We start from the raw sequence: 17,752 nt of genomic DNA on the forward strand, positions 1-17,752 counted from the left end.
AGACAAACTGGTACAGAAGGGAGGCGGTAGAACTATATTATTTAAAGAGAAAGACAGGGGGCTCCCAGGACAGGTTTGGGAACCACCAACACAGAACACTGAATTTCATTCGATTTTGGTTACAAATGAAGTGCATAATGAATCTTGCTTAATCCATCACTGGATTCTGTGTTTATTGTATAGACTTCCTGAGAATGAATGCTAACTCAATATATTCTGTCACATGCACCCGGGCAGCAGTCAGTCTGTAGGAGCGCACAAGAACATCTCCAGGCCTTAATAATACCAAAGAATATTTTTTTCCTTCTTGCAAATTAAGGGCCCCTTTTACAAGGCCATGGTAGCGAGTCTACGGTGGCAAATGCATTGAAGCCCATTCAATTCCTATGGCCTTCAGTGCATTTACTGTGGCAGACTCTCTACTGTGGCTTTGTAAAAGGATCTGTTTGCAGCATTGTTTAAATATATCTCATAACATTACTTCAAACTACTTTTCAATACCCAGTGTACATGGAGGAATCTGCTAATGTTAATCAAGTATTTAAAGAAAAACAATTATCAATGCAGTTACCAGCAAGTCACCAAACAAAATCTGTTTCAAGAGCCTCTTATTTAAATTCATGGTTCATAATGATATGCTCCATCAAAGGTATGTTATCACCCTTCTACAAAAAAACTATTTCAGAGAAAGAACAAACCTTTCTAAACAAGGCATCCAGTGTCTGTTTATGGCATAAGAAGTTACTTCCCTTCATTTATGAGAGGGTGCTGAAAAGTTCTCAGCCAAACCAAGAAAGGAATGATGTGGAGCCAAGTTATTCCGTACCCCTTCCAAAAAATATGCTGATGTCTGGTCACTGAAATACTGCTCCGCTGCTGCAATCACCTCCGAATCACTTGAAAACTGTCACCCTTTCAAACTCTTTTTATGCTTTGGAAACAAGAAAATAGTCAGAGCAAGATCTAGCGAGAAGTGTGGATAGTCTATACCCCGAAACCCTAACCGTATCAAAACATCCATCATTTTACCAGCCTTGGGAGCAGGTGCATTGCCTTGCAAAAAGAGAACTCCTTTCTGCAGCTTCCCTCTCCTCTTTTCTTTCAATGTCTTCTTTAATTGGCACAGCAAGTTACAGTAGTATTCTGCATTAACTGTTTGGTCCCTTGGAAGACAGTCAGTCATTACAACACCTTCCTGATCCCAAAACATTTTAGCCATGACCTTTTCTGCTGACTTTCTGGTCTTAAATTTCCTTGGCATTTGAGAACTTGAGTGCCGACATTGCTTGGACTGTTGTTTACTCTTATGATAATAGTAGCATACCATGTTTCATCAACAGTAACTAGTAGTTCCAAAAGGTTGGTACCCACTCGCTGTAAATGCTGCAAAATCAATTTGGAAGTGTCCACTCAATGTTGTTTCTTGTCAACATTCAAACATTTCAGCACCCACTTGGCTGACAGCTTCTCCATACCCAGCTGCTCATGGATTATACACCCAACAGGTTCCCTGGATATCAGTAGTATCTCAGCAATTGTTTTAGCCACTATTCGTCTATCTGCCAAAATCAGGGCATAGACATGGTCAACAATTTCAGGAGTTGACACAGTTTGAGGCCTGCCAGACCCTGCTGCATCTCGGTCTCAAAATCTTCATGCTGAAAGTCTGCACAGCACTTCTTCACTGTGGAGTATGATGGGCATTTGTCATTAACTGTTTGCATCATACATTTCATGGATTTCCTTTGGAGTTTTCTTCCACACTATTCATTAATCAATGATCTCAAGCAATGGCAAAACATAGCATTACAATTCTGCAAATTGGCACTTTGCAAAATAAAATAATACTCCTTTCAGCTACAGTGGCAAAATACTCAGAACTTAGGAAGTTGGTTGGGCTGAGAACTTTTCAGCACCCTCTTGTACAGCAATTTGGGGGGGGGGGGGTGATGGCTAGACATCAGGTAGGCTGAATGGGGGGCAGGGAAGGGAATAATGGGCAACAATGAATCTGGGGGTCTTTTTTTCTCTTGTCATCTAAGTTACTTACCTCTTTACAAAATGTTTTAGGGACTAGTATTTTCAGCATTCGGCCAATCCTTGCAAAGAATACACGGTCCACTATGGCCTTTTCTTTCTTTCCATCTTTCTGAAAGAAAAGTTGTACATTTTAGCAAAATTTGTTTGCATGTATGGAAGCACGCCCAAAACAGTTTTATTATGTCAATGTCAAGGACCAAAATTTCTAACTAAGAAAGAAAAGATTTATTTGCTTGTTACAAATTAAATTTACTTGCTTGTAACTAATTAAATTCACCCAAATGACACAATGAATAAAATATAATGCATATTATTTATTAATAATAATAATAATAATAACTTTATTCTTTTATACCGCCATAACCAAAAGTTCTAGGCGGTTTACACTAAAAAGAGCTGGACAATCAACGAAATACAATAATACTTTACAGACAGAAAACTAACAAAAAAAAAAAAAAAAGTTACCTCATTGTTTTGTGTAGATGCTTTCCCACTTCTCTTACTGCAGAAAAAAAGATAACAGAAATTTGAACAGTTAAGAAAATTATTTCTTTGTTACTAGATATTCAAGACATCAAAATTCAGCATTTTAAGATGAAAGATCTTCGTTCACTCTATGGTAGCTAAAAAAAATAAATACACTTCTCCCTCCGTATTCACTGTGATAGGGGATTAACAGAACCGCAAATACAGAAAAACCGCAAATAACTTTTTCATATGTTATTCCCTGTTTTCTATCAAAAACCATTGTGAATATGGTGAAACCGTGAACAACTTGGTGGGAAACCTGGCCTGTTCCTGAAGGAGAGGCAAAACACGGTGAAGAAAGTGCTGGGAATCAGCAATTTTCTCTGTAAACGCTTGGAATCAGCGATTTCTCTATGCAAGCTGACATCATTTGGGGGGGGAGGAGCAAGCACACTAAAAACCGTGAATAATCGAAACCGCGATTGCTGAAACCGCAAATACGGAAGGAGAACTGTAAAATCTGCATATGATTGTAACATACCACCACAGTACATGTGCACTTAGAAACAGAACGATATGCCAAATTATCAAAGTGCGGCAAACAAATAGGTTAGGTTGTAATCAGATATATATCCCCTCCCACTCCCCCGATATTCAGCTAACAGCGGTCAGCGTTATTTTAAGCATTGATTGCCACTGCCTAAATTATGCACGGATAATCAATATGGGCCATGTCTGGGCACCTGCACTGATTATCAGTGCATCTGTCTGGGCCCAGCTGAGGAGTTATCTCTAGCCCTGACAATATCAGGCCAACCACATAACTTTTTTTTTTTTTAAATCAAAAATAAGAGCCTCCTCCTAATCATGGTCCCTTTTACTTTCCCCCAGTCCATGGGAAAATCCCTCTCTCTCTCTCCCTCCCTCCCCAGAAGGCCTCCTATCCCCCCTCAGAGGCACCGATCATTCTCCCAAATCCCCCATCACAGACCCTCTTTCCCTTCCCGCCCCAACAAAATCCATCCCCCCCTGTCAACTATCCAGCAGCTTTCTCACTCCTGCACCTTTGGAAAATAGCTGCTGTGACCTCGTGGCAGTCATTTTCAAAAGGCGCCCGCAAGGATCAGGAATGAGGGGGCTGCGCTCCTACACACATAAAAGCCACTGGACAGTGGACCACCACTGAAACAGGTAGACCTGGTGGGAGGGGTCCAGGCCTACCTGGACAGCATGGGGGAGGGGGGGGAATAGATTTTGCCTCAGGCGGGAAAGAGGGTCCTTGATAGTTGGTAGATGATCAGGTCTCTGGGGCTCTTTTTACTGGAAAAAAACACAACCACAATTATGCAGGTGCAAGGGGACTAAATAGGGCTGCTTTGCTATGAAGGTGATGGCATCAAATATGCCGGCACCCGTATTAGCTGGGGTTCCTCTTAAGTGTCACCCAATTTGTCCACTTTTTAGTTGGACAGTCTGGTTAAGTGCCGCTGAATATCCCTACTTAGGTAGCACCAAGAAATTTAAGCGGGCAGGAGAGCTTCCTGCCCGCTTAAATTGCTATGAATATTTGCCCCATAGTGAGGAATAGTGATCGAATCAATCTGGACTCTGATTTTCAAACTTGTAAGCTTTGTTTTTAGATAAATCTATGTAGGTTGGTAGGTGTTATGGGCATCAAAATGGCAGATGACGTTTAATGTAGGCAAGTAAAAAAGTGATGCATGTGGAAAAGAGGAACCTGAACTATAGCTATGTGTTGCAGGGTTCCACGTTAGGAGTTACTGCCCAGGAAAGGATCTAGGTGTCATTGTTGAGGATATACTGAAAACCTTAGCTCAATGTGCAGCAACTGCTAAAAAAGCAAATAGAATGTTATGAATTATCAGAAAAGGAATGGAAAACAAAGATGTATCGCTCTATGGTACAGCTGCACCTCGAACACTGAGTGCTATTCTGGTCGCCATATCTCAAAAAAGACATAGGCAAATTAGAAAAGGTACAGAGAAGGGCAACAAAAATGATAAAAGGGATGGGATGACTTCTCTATGAGGAAAGGCTAAAGTGGCTACGGCTCTTCAGCTTGGAGAAGAGATGACTCGGGGGTGATATGATAAAGGTCTATAAAATATTGAGTGGGGTGGAAAGGGTAGAGGTGAATCATTTGTTTACTCTTTTCAAAAATACTAGGACTAGGGGGTTGCAATGAAGCTAATAAGTAGTAGATTTAAAACAAACCGGAAAAATATTTCTTCACACAATGTGTAATTAGACTCTGGAATTCGTTGCTGGAGAATGTGGTGAATCAGTTAGCTTAGCAGGGTTTAAAAAAGGTTTGGATAATTTCCTAAAAGAGAAGTTCATAGGCCATTATTTTGTTTTAAATATTTTACATGGTATCTTTGCTCCTCTTGTTCCTCTGCTATAGAATGTTTATAGATTTTCACATGCGAGAGGCATTCATCGATTTAAACTTTCTCTTCCTTCTAGGAAAGGAATTCAAGGAGTTAATAATTTTAGCAGCTCTCTGGCGTTTAAATTTCCCCAATGGAATGAACTTCCCCTAATTTTGAGGTGTCCCAGTTCCTTCCAACTCTTCCGTAAACTTCAAAAACTTTTTTATTCGCTAAACATTTTGAAAACTAACTCTTGTATTTCAGTTTACTTTTTATTTTAATTTATTGTTAACCGCATTGAGGTGCCTTTGGTTGAACAACCCGGTATATAAGATTAAGTTTTAGTTTAGTTTAGATTATTGAGATGGCTTGGGAAATCCACTGCATATTCCTAGGATAAGCAGCATAAAATCTGATTTATTACTTGGGATCTAGCTAGGTACTTGGGACCTGGGTTGGCCACAGCTGAAAACAGGATACTGGGCTCGGTCTGTGTCAGAAAGCCAATTTTTATGTTCTTAAATGTAATACATGATTTGAAAAGCACTCATGTTTCTAGTTCATGTGCAGCAAGCATGCCTGCTAAAGCAGCTGTATTAACCTCACTGCCCAAAACACAAATAAAAAATTTCTCTCACATATAAGGAATGTGCATATGATATGTATTGCAAACTTTTATAGTAACTATGTCAAATTGTAACCTATTAACTGTATATTATGTATGTTTACATTTAACCCGTTCTAAGGGATAGAAAATGAATTAAATAAACATAGGTAACACTAAAGAAATCTATTCTTTATTTGACTGTATTACTACTAAAGTAAAGGTGCATTTCACACAAAGGTGTGATTTTATACTGCAGCTGCAGTCTTGTTCAGTGTGTTCTGACACATAAAAAAGAGTATTAAAAATGCATAAAATTTCTTGAAACAAAAAGGGAATATACACTAAAAGTGTTAGCCAGGAAAGGTAATTATAGTAGAATTTGGGGAGGAGGAGATAGAAAGGTGAAGGAATAGGCAGGTAAGTAAGTTGAGAGCTAGCAATTAGAATGGGGAGTTCTGGTCTCAGACACCCGAGTACTTCACCTTTTTTTTTTAAGATGGAAATTTAACACCCAAGTAAGGGATTGCGTAAACTTAACTTACTCTTTTAGGTCTTGTGCTAGTCTAGCGTTGTGCTTTCTGGGACCCCTGAATGCCAAAGCCCTTACCCCTTAGAAGCCCCAGATCCACAACCATGCTGGCATAGTATCACAAATTCAAGTTACCCACACAAACATGAATTATTACTTCATCTCTTACCCATGAATTAAATTTCCAACAAAAGGAAAATAAGTTAAATACACCTCTCTGCATTAGAGAGTAAGGGAAGATTAGGTTCTTACCTTGATAACCTTCTTTCTAGTAGAAAAGCATACGAGTCTTGAACCAGTGGGTTATTCAACTTTAGTCGTGAGTTGTGTAGAAGGCATCATCTACATTTTCTTCTCTCTTGGCTCCACCTCCTGAATCACAGGACTGTAATGTAGACTCTCAGTTCGTCCCAAAGCAGCTGACAATTACTATAAAATAAAAAATAGGGAGGAGAGATACGAGGACCTCCTCAACTGAGCCCAAACTGTTCTGTAACAATTAAAATGCAAAACATCAATGACAGTAGAAACATACTCTCAAACAAGGTGGAACCGAACAAGCTACTTACCTAAGAGCAACCAGCACAAACACTTATGTAGTTCTTACAGGCTCTCATTTGGCCTTTGCAACAGAAAGTTGGCTCATCACTCTTCAGACCTGTTGGACAGGAGAAAATCTGCCTGGAACACTGCCCGGAGGCTTAATCGGTGCGAACTCCAGTGGATGTTCATATTAGATACCATGTCGCCTAAGGGGCTTAATGAGTCATCGGATTGGTTAGCGCAAGCGGACCTTTAAATTAATGTTGGTCTTTGTAAACATCTCTGTTGGTCAGAATAGACGAGTTTCCCCCCCCCCCCGCCCCGGATATTGCGTCATTCAGGGTGAGTTTTAAATTCCAGAGTCAGAATGCCGCGGCTTGTCCTTTGATAAGTTGTGCGGCGGTATGTTATGTATATTCACAACAATAGGTAAGCGTTAATGTTTAAGCAGTGGGAGGGTTTAGCTTTCCGCAGTTAAATATGTATAATGCTAAATTTTATAGTGCTAATTATGCTGTTTCTTGGATTTCAGCTTTCCCCATGTCGCCTTGACAAAGAATCCGAAACGCGTTGGCGTTCAGGGGAATGTTTTTCAAGGCTGAAAGCTAAGTATTCAGAATTGAGATTCATGAATAACTGTATGAAATAATAAGACTTTAATACTAGAAATGACTACAAGTGACAGTAACTATTGATAAAAAGTATAAAAGAAAAAAAGCAGAATTAATACGGAGGAGGAGGTACCGTGGGGCAAATGAAGAGCTATTCCCTTCAAACATATCTGTTTGTTGGGCTGTCTGATACCCCTTCCGGACCTCATTAAGGATTCATCTTAAATTGGGTGAATTCTTTACTGGACTCTGTGAATATTTTTGTATTGAGATATCTTCAAACAATTATTGAGAATATATGGTAGTAAGATGGCTCAAATGCAAACAAATCCAGTAGTATTTTCATTTTCGGAAGAAAAAAGAACTGAATTGTTGAATAGGCCTACACTGATTGAGGGAGGGATATCTACCACGAGTTCATCTTCATGGTTAGAATTGGAGATTCAGCAGAAGAAACTGGTGAGAGCAGAATTGCACGCTAACACCTTGGCACAATATGTGTCAACTTCCATGATTCCAAGAGGGCTAAGAATACAAAAAGGCCCTACGTTGTTCGGTAACGAACCTCAGTTCCAAGAAAAATGGTGTGCTATCCTTAATAAGTGTAGTTTTGACCTTATGCTATTAATTATCGAGCAAATTACCCTGTTGGAGTCTGAATTGAAAAAGACGATTGAGGAATCCAAAGCGTTAATTCGCCAGTTATGTACTAATGAATCAGATTTCACCACTTTAGAGAGTGATCAGAATAGTAAAATTGACAGCTATAGGGAATTAATCAAACAATCCAAAATTAAAAAATACAGGAGGGATGAGAGAGACTATGCCACCAATCAAGTATACCTATGGCTATTCAGGGGGAATGTTATTCAGAAGCAACCCTTTGAAGAAGATCGGCTGTCCACTGATTCCAGCTCCACAAGTAGTGGTGGAGGTTCCTCTGTGATTAGGGGGCAACGCGGCCAGGGGGGTTTTCAACAGCGAGGCCCCCGAGGAAGACAAAAAGGTTGCGGGTTGAGAAGAGTGGGATTTCAGGGTCAGCAGGGGTATGCCCAGGGTCCCCAGACGAGGTCCCAATATCGGACCAATCAGCCGTAGTTAATCTGACTACGACAGAGCTCAGTTCGATACAGGAGCAAGTATTAAACTTGGGACTGAGTTTTGTTCCAACAGCTAAATATGAAGCTTTCAATACCCGACTCTCTATATATAGTCTCCTACGCAAGTTACATTTGAAAATGTTTTTCCAAGATCATCAAACTATTAATGATGGGACATTAATATTGAATAAATCCAGTTGGTGTCCTGCGTCTCCTCTGCATCCCAACCTGATTACTTTTCGGGACTTAGTTTTGACTGAGGTTGAACATGTGGAAAGACAAATGGCCCACATTCAACCTCAGTTTAATATGTCGTATACTGAATGGTGTGCTTTACAGGAATTGCGAGATGACATGTCATTAATGATTTCCCGAGCCGATAAAGGAGGAGCCATTGTGGTATGGTTCAAGGAGCAGTACCTAAGAGAGGCTCATCGGCAGTTGGACAATTTGACTTTTTACCAACATCTATCAGAAGATCCTGCGACTGAATTAAAACATACCATTTCAGTTTTGGTCTCAAAAGCATATAAGTTGAAAATGATCACGTCCAGAGAAGCAGCCTTCCTCAATCCGAGTTTTCATGTGACGCCTATCATATACTTTCTTCCGAAAATACATAAAAATCTGTCTAACCCCCCTGGGCGCCCTATAGTGTCCATGCGGAACTCTTTATTGGAACCTTTATCCAAATTTCTGGATATCTTTTTGAAGCAGAAGGTCTCCTCTATTAGATCGTTTATAAAGGATACTACTTACATGCTCAGAATCATTGCTGACATGGAAGCCTGTGAACCCCATTGGATATTAGTCACATTGGACTTGACAGCTCTATACACTATGATACCTGTGGATAGGGCTCTAGCCTTAATAAAACGCATATGTATGGAACAAACTATACGGCCTCATTTATCTGTGGATATTCTTATGGAAATGGCCACTTTAGTTTTAACCCAAAGCTATTTTTGGTTCCATAATGAGTTCTACTTGCAGAAGCACGGAATAGCTATGGGGGCTTCGCTGGCTCCCTCCCTGGCGGCCTTATTTATGGCTGATTTGGAGGAGGACCAGATTTATCAGATGCCGGGTTATAAAAATGTGAAAATTTGGAGGAGGTTCCTTGATGATATTTTCTGCATATGGACTTCAACGGAGGAAGACTTGATTCAGTTTATTGAAGCGTTGAATGTCCTGGATATTAACATCAAATTTACAGCTACCATAAAACATCAAGAGATTCCGTTTTTGGACATTCTAGTAAAGAAGGGGGCCACTCATCTATACACTTCATTATATAGAAAAGAAACAGACCGCAACAGCCTCTTACGCTTTCATAGTTTCCATCCTGTGAACTTAAAAAAAAGCTTGCCGATTAGTCAATTCTTGAGACTGAGAAGAATCTGTCATTCTATAGATGATTTCCGTGTGCAAGCAAGAACTATGAAAGTGAGATTCTATCAACATGGATACCCCTATGCTACTGTTCAAGATGCATATAAAAGAGCAAAGCATGCGCATAGAGAGTGGCTGTTGCATGACACTAGCAAAGATGATAATCCTCTGGATACGGTGGCCTTTGTGCAGGAGTTTTCCACCCTAGCCCATCGGGTCTCCCAATTTGTTAAAAAACACTGGCATATCCCCAGGTTGGCGATTCCCACTTTGGACGATCATCCTATCTGTTCTTATAGGAGAAGAAGAAATCTGGGTGAATATTTAAATCACAATAAATTCCAGGAGAGAGTTCGGTTCCAAAGCGGGAGTCACCTTCCGTGTGGCCAATGTCAATGGTGTAGCTTTACTATACCTGGGGAAGTTTGGACCCATCCTAGCACAGGGGAAATATTTAAGATTAAGTACAATACTACATGCAATTCTGATAACGTTATTTACGTAATTCAATGCCCCTGTCCAAAGCTGTATGTGGGGAGAACCGTCTCACGGAGCATAAATCTAGAGTTCACACTCATAACGAGTCGTCCTCGCTTGTCCGCCATTGGATAAGCTGTGGTCATACCTTAAAAGATCTTAAGTGGCGAGTTTTAGACCGTATTACAGTAGGGTGGGAGGGAGGGAACACTGCCCGGAGGCTTAATCGGTGCGAACTCCGGTGGATGTTCATATTAGATACCATGTCGCCTAAGGGGCTTAATGAGTCATCGGATTGGTTAGCGCAAGCGGACCTTTAAATTAATGTTGGTCTTTGTAAACATCTCTGTTGGTCAGAATAGACGAGTTTCCCCCCCCCCCACCGGATATGGCGTCATTCAGGGTGGGTTTTAAATTCCAGAGTCAGAATGCCGCGGCTTGTCCTTTGATAAGTTGTGCGGCGGTATGTTATGTATGTTCACAACAATAGGTAAGCGTTAATGTTTAAGCAGTGGGAGGGTTTAGCTTTCCGCAGTTAAATATGTATAATGCTAAATTTTATAGTGCTAATTATGCTGTTTCTTGGATTTCAGCTTTCCCCATGTCGCCTTGACAAAGAATCCGAAACGCGTTGGCGTTCAGGGGAATGTTTTTCAAGGCTGAAAGCTAAGTATTCAGAATTGAGATTCATGAATAACTGTATGAAATAATAAGACTTTAATACTAGAAATGACTACAAGTGACAGTAACTATTGATAAAAAGTATAAAAGAAAAAAAGCAGAATACGGAGGAGGAGGTACCGTGGGGCAAATGAAGAGCTATTCCCTTCAAACATATCTGTTTGTTGGGCTGTCTGATACCCCTTCCGGACCTCATTAAGGATTCATCTTAAATTGGGTGAATTCTTTACTGGACTCTGTGAATATTTTTGTATTGGGACAGGAGAAAAACCAGCATCTGGAAATATGAGGTATCTACCTATCAGAGTCAATAAGAAGGCTAAGCGCAATCTGACAGGACAAGCTTTCAAGACTCATATGCCTTTCTACTAGCAAGATTACTGAGGTAAGAATCTAATCTTCCCTCCGAATGCAAAAAGCATACGAGTCTTGAACCAGTGGGACATATCAATGCAGTCTCCTGAGACTAGGGTGGGGCAGAGGACTCAAAAAGCAGCATCCAATCAAGCCGATACATCCACTCTGTAAAATTTTGTGAAAGTATGGAGGATGGACAACCTAGCCACACTACAAATCTACTCAGGCAGAACTGCCCAGGACTCCACACATAAAGAAGCCACACTCCTTGTAGAGTATGCCCTCCCCCAAAAAATCAGAGGTTGCTTACTACACCCAATGTACACTGAAGAAATAGCCATGTAAATATATCTTGATGTGGAAGCCTTAGAAGCAGGCTTTCCCAGGCGGTTAGAACTCGTTAGTACAAAAAAAAAAGATCTGAGAGATGAAAATCATTTTTCGTCTTGACATAATGGAGAAGAACTCTTCTAACATACAGCATGCCAAAACTTTTGGCCTTTGTCTTCAAACCCAGGGCCAGGATCGCGGGCAATTTGACTTCCAGATTTACACAGAAGGCTTAGGCTACTTTTGGCAGAAAAGAAGGTACCACACAGGGCGACAACAACCGCTATAAATCTGAGGAAAGCTCTCTGCACAACTGAGTCTGGATCTCAGAGACCCTGCTCCCTGAAACGATAGCTAACTTGAAAAACCATCTAAACTGTAAAATCCATCAGCGACTCCTCTTGTATTGGCTCTAAAGGAGCGTTATCAAGGTCCTACAAGATAATGTTTAAGATTCCACATCAGGCTGAACGACATCTTAAGGCAGCTGTTCTATTTCTTCCAAAATTCTTCAGTTAGGATGGCTGATTTAACGAAATCCCAAATATTCTGAACATTCCCCCAGATTAAGCTGAAAATGGCCAGTGACACTAGATGGCTGTTTCATGACTCTGCAGTACAGTCACTACGACAGTGCATGATGAGTGTCATAGCTGCGCTGGAAAGAGAGGCCACTGAACGAAATTACATCACAGCTGAAGGATTAAGCAGATGTATTAAAACGTACAATTTTGTTTCCTCTCTGATGATGCTTTCAGACGTATTACCTTTGTTGTCCAACTTATCTAAGGCTTGGCAAAGGCAAGATGTCAATCTTATCGAAACTGAACAAATTTTGCTCGCCACAAAATTGTCCATCATGCAGTTGAAAGACACTCCTGGAAGATATTTTCAAAGCCTTTATCGTTGTCTGGCAGAAAAATGGTCAGATCTCCGCATTGTTTATACAGTGATGTAACGTCATTCAAAACTGAAATATATGATAAATATCTAGAGACAGTTGTCAAGCACCTAGATGCAAGATTCCCTGACATGCCAATTATTTCCAGCTTTTCAAAAGTTTTCAATGCAGAAACTCACGATTCAAGTGAATCTGCTGAAATTCTTTTTGTTCATTACTCCAAAAATGGTAGCCCTCCAATTTTAAAATATGAAAGTATCAGGCGAGAATGGACAGCTTCAAAAATGATCAGAAGTCAATCATACAAAGACTTCAGTCCAAAACAAATTTTACTAAAAATGGCAATGACATCAGAGCTCAAAGAGTCGTTTCCAAATTTAGCCAAACTAGCTCATATTGGCTTAGTGATCCCAGTGAGCACAGCTGAATGTGAAAAGGGGTTTTCTGCCTTTAAAAGGATCAAGGCATGTTTGAGAAATCGCATGAATCAAAGCACGCTAAATAATCTCATGCTGATCTCCTTGGAGGGCCCAGATCCTGGGGACTTTTATTATGGGAAAACTGCAGACAACTGGGCCTCTAGGAAGAAAAGATGAATAAATATTTAACTGAAGACACCTTCTGCATATGTAAATTGGCTTTGAAGACTATTTTCTTCATTAGATTTCCCATATTTTTTTTCATTGTTTTCACTTTTCTTCCCAACAGCGACAATACTTGTGCCACTTGGATTATTACATTACATTAGGGATTTCTATTCCGCCATTACCTTGTGGTTCAAGGCGGCTTACAAAAGATTTATAAACGGAGGTTACAATGGAAGAACGGTTGATATACTAGAGTGGTAAATAGTAGATCTTTTGACATATTCGGGGCAAGGATTAATACAGCTTACAAGAAGTGTGTAAATGGAGGTTACATTGGTAGCATAATTGTTATTGCTGGGGTAGTAAGGGTAGATTATGTCATAACAATTGTTTAAAATTTTTGCTAGGGTTGCAGGATCCTGAATTAAATACTTCTTAAAGGTTGGAAAATAATTAATAATAATTAACTAATAAAAACAGTACACATTTAATTTTCCCCGTCCCACCCAGCTACTTTTTCATGCCACCCGACTGGAAAAAATTTCAGGGGAGAACACTGGAGTGTTCCTTCGCTGTTCCTCCAGGGCTAAGCACTGCTAATTCCTCTTGGGAAAGCAAACCTACTGCCGTTCCTGCTGGGTTCACACTTCTGGGGCTGGAATGGGGCCTACCTCAGATCTGAGCTCAACAAGGACTAATCAACGCTAAGGACCGCCACTTGATACAGTGTCCCTCCTAACGCTGGTTGCACCTCCATCACATGGCGCAATACTACTCCTGGAATGGTAGTCTAAACGAGATGTCTCGATGCTGCGGACGCTGGAGGACCAGTCCGTAAAATCCCTCTTTGCTTCCATATGGCAAAAACCACCAAGGAAGGAAACAGCCCCATGTTAGCTCCAGTCAAGCTCCCATCAGTAACAATGTTCACATCTGGTTTATCAGAAAGACTACTGCTACCTGAAATTAGAGCTATCTACTCAGTTATATTTCAAAGCAGAAACACTAGCTACAATTCATTTGGTTGAATAAAAATGTAAATTATTATAATCTTACTTTTTCATTTTATGACATCATTAAAAACCCCAACAACATTTACATTCCCAGAAAATTCCTAATTTGCAACTTCAAGTACTTGGAATCCATGCAGACCATAAATTGACCTCTACCAGTATCCTAAGCATCACAGTATTGTACTTAACACAAGGAGAAACCTGAAATGAGTGTTATGCCTGATCATAGAATATGAAACTTACGATAAAGCAAAAGGAACCTGGGAATAAGAGCTACCAAGCAGGCAAGTTAATCTTTTACATTACTACTGCAATTTTAACACTAGTCTTTATTGATACTGACCAAAATTAAGGCATGCACAGGATGATTTCTTGGAAACAAATGGAATCCTTATTCCCAGACACACCTTTATCTAAATAAGTTATGACATTTGCAACACACTTACACCCAACGAACTGTCCAAGGATGGAGTCTAAGTCCAGGCGCTCCATCATGGGAGGCAGAAGAGGTGCTGGCATGCCATAGTTAGCCAAGCGCCCTATGTACTCCATAAACAGCAGCCAAGTGCTGGGAGCAGTGACCAGTGGACTTTAGGCCGGACGATGGCCAGTGGCCAGGAAAGAGCTTTTCGGCCTTGTCACAGCTGCTGGCCTGACCTGCACACTGGAACTTGCACAGATGGTTGCAGGAGAAGAGGACCGCGGACAGCCCGTGCCCCGTCGGCCTAGGAAAGGACGCAGCGCTTACCCGTGCGAGGAGGCCGCTCTCCGTCTCCTGTTGAGCAGATAGAGGAGCAGGCAGGCGGCGCCAGCCACCGAGGAGTTCCGAGCCGTCAGGTACTTGCTGTACACCGCCATGGTTTCTTCAGGGAAGGAAGAAGCAGTCAGAAAGCCGGCGCGCGGGGCAAGCCGGGACGGAAAGCCGAGCTCCACCCCCCTTGCACCTGCCTCCTCCTCCCCTTCCCCCCCCCCCATCGCAGAGGCGGGAACGAAGCCACACCCACGGCTACACGCAGAGCTGCGGGAGGAGGGGTTATTGTCCTAGCGGAGAAATTTGGTAACCTTGAGTCTTTATTTAGCCTCCGACTTTCCGTATAGAATACGAATGAAACAGTTAAAAATTTGTGCCGATAAATTAGGTATGAGCATTTGCACCAGCCCTAGAGCTGGTGTGTTTGTGACTAAATGCCAGACATATGTGGATGACTTATAGTACAGTATTGTATTAGCCAACGATGTAAATATGAGTCCTGCCCATGCTGTGCCCACCCACTGTGGGATCATGGAAAATCCTGCTTTTGTGTGGGGGTGGGGGTGGGGGGGGGTTATCAGAATTCCAATAAGTGAAATAAAAATCCTGGAGTTTCTGGTTTTTACCTTGCTCCATAGTATGGAGTACAGAATGACACGGGACAGATTTTTCCCCTTCCCCGCGGGAACTCATTTTCTCATCCCGTTCCCGTGAGTTCTTTTCCTGTGCCTGCCCCATTCCTGCAAGCTCCATCCTCATCTGCACAAGGCTCAAATAATTTAAAATCATAAGTGTCTGAGGCTTGTGCTGTGAATGGAGCAGGGACAGGGACAAAACTCATGGGGACGGGATGGAGAAATTGAGTTTCTGAGGGGACCGGGACAAATTTATCCCCATGTCATTCAATAGTATGGCATAGTGGTTACAGCTACAAACTCATAGTTTACAGTTACAAACTCAGCACTCTGAAGCTGTGGGTTTAAACCCAATGCTGCTCCCTGTGACCTGGGTAAGTCATTTAATCCTTCATTGCCCCAGGTACATTAGGTAGATTGTGGGCCCACCAGGACAGAGGGGAATGTTTGAAGTACTGTACCTGTATTAGAGTGGTTGTACTAGTATATAAAAATGCAGTATACAACTCCCAATCCCTTTCCCTATTCCAATCATTTATAAACATATTTGCTGTGTAACTACTAGCATGTTATTTATTGATACGTACAAAAAGTGCATGTGGTGGCATTTATAGCAGGGGATTCAGTGGATGAGAGAAACCAGGATAACCAACCTTGGCCTTCACAAAGTCATGTTTTCAGGATTTCCATCATGAATATGCATGAAATCTTTTTGAATACACTGTAGGCAGTGCATACAAATAATCTTATGCAAATTCATAACTAGACTAAGTATCTTGAGGACTGAGATTGGATGCTCCTGTACTAAACATTAGTGAAATACATACCCTTAAACAAGGTTAATCTGCTCACTGTTTCTGCTGACCAATGTCATGTCTTGGTCTCTTTCTCAGAGTCACCTATATTGAATCAGGTCCTTAGGGCTTAATGATTTTTCTTCTCATTAGAATGACCCTTGTAACCTAGGCCGCTTGTATGGTCTTCCCCTTTTCTGACCATTTCCTATTTTTTCTTTGTAAACCACTTAGATGTTTTTTCAGATCTGCAGTATCTAATATAATAAAACCATAAGCACGCATGCACACCCCTACCCCAAGGTAATGTTCTCCGGTCTGGCCAGCTCCCTTACACTCCCTGGACGAAATTATTTTTAAGTTCAAAGCCGTGATGGCTGCTCCTCTCACAAGCCGCTCCTGCGTCGGAGAAGGCTTCCGACGCAGGCGGGGATTGTGAGAGGAGCCGCTGCAGCAGTTTTAAACTTAAAAATAACTCCAGCAAGGAACTAAGGGAGCCGTTTTAGCTGCATTTTTTGGGGGGGAGGAAATGCTGCTGCGGCTGCTGCACAGGGAAGTGGGGTGGGGGGAGGGAAATGCTGCTGCACAGGGAAATGGAGGGGGAGGGAATGCTGCTGCTGCTGCACAGGGATGTGGAGGGGGAGGTAAATACCGCTGCTGCTGCACAGAGATGTGGAGGGGGAGGGAAATACTGCTGCTGCTGCTGCTGCTGCACAGGGAAGTGGGGTGGGGAGGGAAATGCTTCTGCACAGGGAAGTGGGGTGGGGAGGAAATGCTGCTGCGGCTGCTGCACAGGGAAGTGGGGGAGGAAAATGCGGCTGCTGCACAGGGAAGTGGGGTGGGGGAGGGAAATGCAGCTGCACAGGGAAATGGAGGGGGAGGGAATACTGCTGCTGCTGCTGCATAGGGAAGTGAGGGGGAGGGACATGCTGCTGCTGCATAGGGGGCAGGGAGAGAGACAGATAGAAAGAAAGAAAGACAGACAGACAGCGGGAGGGAGGGAGAAAATAATAAAAATAGACAGCAGGAGGGAGACAGAAAGAAAGGAAGAAAGAGATAGGGGCAGGGAGAGAGACAGAAAGACAGACAGACAAAGGGGGTCAGGGAGAGAGACAGACAGAAAGAAAGACAGCAGGAGAGAGACAGAAAGAAAGAGACAGGGGTAGGGAGAGAGACAGAAAGAAAGACAGACAGACAGATATTCTAACACACGTTAATGTAATACTAGACTAGTATTAGATAAAGTTGAAATAATGAATAATAAGATGAAACAATTTATTATAAGTGTTATGAGGTCATTTTGGGTTTCCTTTAAGAAAAAACAGCATCCACAAAATAAATTAACAAATATGGCTAGGACTACTATGCTGCTATACTGCTCAGCATTTTTTTATTTTTTTTTTAAAGATTAGAAGGAGAAACCCATTTTGAAGAATGTGTACCTTATTTTCTGCTGGATCAAATGGCTGCCGGCATCATATTGGCTCTTGTGCTCTGCCATGAAAAACACTTTCCCATCTTCTCACTTACTGTTTATGTTTTC

The 17,752-nt window shown here is 41.7% G+C and overlaps 1 protein-coding gene across 2 annotated transcripts in view; it reads right to left on the reverse strand.

Moving 5' to 3' along the window:
* The window catches only part of ABCD3 (ATP binding cassette subfamily D member 3), an 86,595-nt gene extending 71,629 nt beyond the window's left edge, over positions 1–14,966 (reverse strand). Inside the window, exons 1-3 of one of the 2 annotated variants that reach the window (XM_033916940.1) lie at positions 14,778–14,966; positions 2,506–2,542; positions 2,051–2,149 (exon numbers count right to left, since the gene is read on the reverse strand). In XM_033916940.1, the coding sequence (XP_033772831.1) occupies positions 2,051–2,149; positions 2,506–2,542; positions 14,778–14,887 (246 nt within the window). In that variant the 5' untranslated portion in view covers positions 14,888–14,966. Of the gene's footprint in view, positions 1–2,050; positions 2,150–2,505; positions 2,543–14,777 lie in introns of those variants that run through there. The other variant, XM_033916941.1, reaches the window with a different exon arrangement.
* Between the last annotated feature and the right edge of the window lie 2,786 nt (positions 14,967–17,752).

This window comes from Geotrypetes seraphini, chromosome 12 (genome assembly GCF_902459505.1).
Source record: "Geotrypetes seraphini chromosome 12, aGeoSer1.1, whole genome shotgun sequence".
NCBI lineage: Eukaryota > Metazoa > Chordata > Amphibia > Gymnophiona > Dermophiidae > Geotrypetes > Geotrypetes seraphini.